Below are 982 nucleotides of genomic sequence, written 5' to 3' on the forward strand. Positions count from 1 at the left end.
TACGCGAAATGGACCTTCGTATGGTGACGAGAAGGATGGACGAATCTGGTCGTTGCGCACTAGTACGTGGGAGCAAGTATTAAGGTTCCTGAAACAGAAAACAGAATGCTTGCCGTGACGTGACATTTCGCCCGGTGCCAATGAATTAAAATGAAGTTTTAAAGTGTTTACTATCGTATGTGGGGAGGTTTTGTTTGTAGGAGTGAGCAGCTCACCAGGCAATCGAATTGGCTCACCATATACTAATTCAGCCGGCGTCGTCTCGATATCGTCTTTCCAAGCTGCGCGTAAACCGAGTAGGACGGCTGGTAATGCATCGTACCATGATTCGTCGTGACACAGAAGGGCCGATTTCAGCTGGCGATGTAGTCGTTCGACAAGTCCGTTGGCTTGTGGGTGGTATGGGGTTGTATGCAAGTGCTTAATACCATAGAACTTTAATAGCGACTGAAACAGGTCCGACTCGAATTGCGGCCCCTGATCAGATGTTAAACGCTTGGGTATTCCATGGCGCGAAATCCAATGTAGCGATAATGCGTGAGCTACCGTTTCTGCAGTACCATCGGATAATGGAACAGCCTCAGGATATCTGGTGAACCGGTCTATGATGGTAAGGCACTGATTGAAACCTTTAGACCTTTTAAGAGACACCAGGTCAATATGAATATGCTCGAACCGTTCCGTTGGTGGTTCAAAACTAGCGATCGGCGATGACGCATGTCGATGAATTTTATTTTTCTGGCATTCCATGCACGATTTTGCCCATACGCGGCAATCTTTGTTAATAGAGGGCCATGCATATCGCTGCGTGACCAGTTTTTGCGATCCTTTGACTCCGGGATGAGCAGGCGAGTGAAATGAGTCAAAAACTTTTTTTCTCAATGGCTCAGGGACGTAANGTTTGCGATCCTTTGACTCCGGGATGAGCAAGCGAGTGAAATGAGTCAAAAACTTTTTTTCTCAATGGCTCAGGGACGTAAGG

General features: G+C 47.0%; 1 protein-coding gene across 1 annotated transcript; it reads right to left on the reverse strand.

The window, feature by feature from the left end:
• Positions 1–236: 236 nt before the first annotated feature.
• On the reverse strand, positions 237–750 carry LOC108356430 (uncharacterized protein YagA-like; the record flags this gene model as incomplete). The annotated part of the gene is made up of 1 exon (XM_017607539.1): positions 237–750. A coding segment is annotated over exon 1 (514 nt), but the record flags the coding sequence as incomplete, so codon positions are not given.
• Between the last annotated feature and the right edge of the window lie 232 nt (positions 751–982).

Source organism: Rhagoletis zephyria, unplaced genomic scaffold (genome assembly GCF_001687245.7).
Source record: "Rhagoletis zephyria isolate East Lansing unplaced genomic scaffold, Rhagoletis_zephyria_1.1 Rzeph_scaffold_59103, whole genome shotgun sequence".
Taxonomy (NCBI): Eukaryota; Metazoa; Arthropoda; class Insecta; order Diptera; family Tephritidae; genus Rhagoletis; species Rhagoletis zephyria.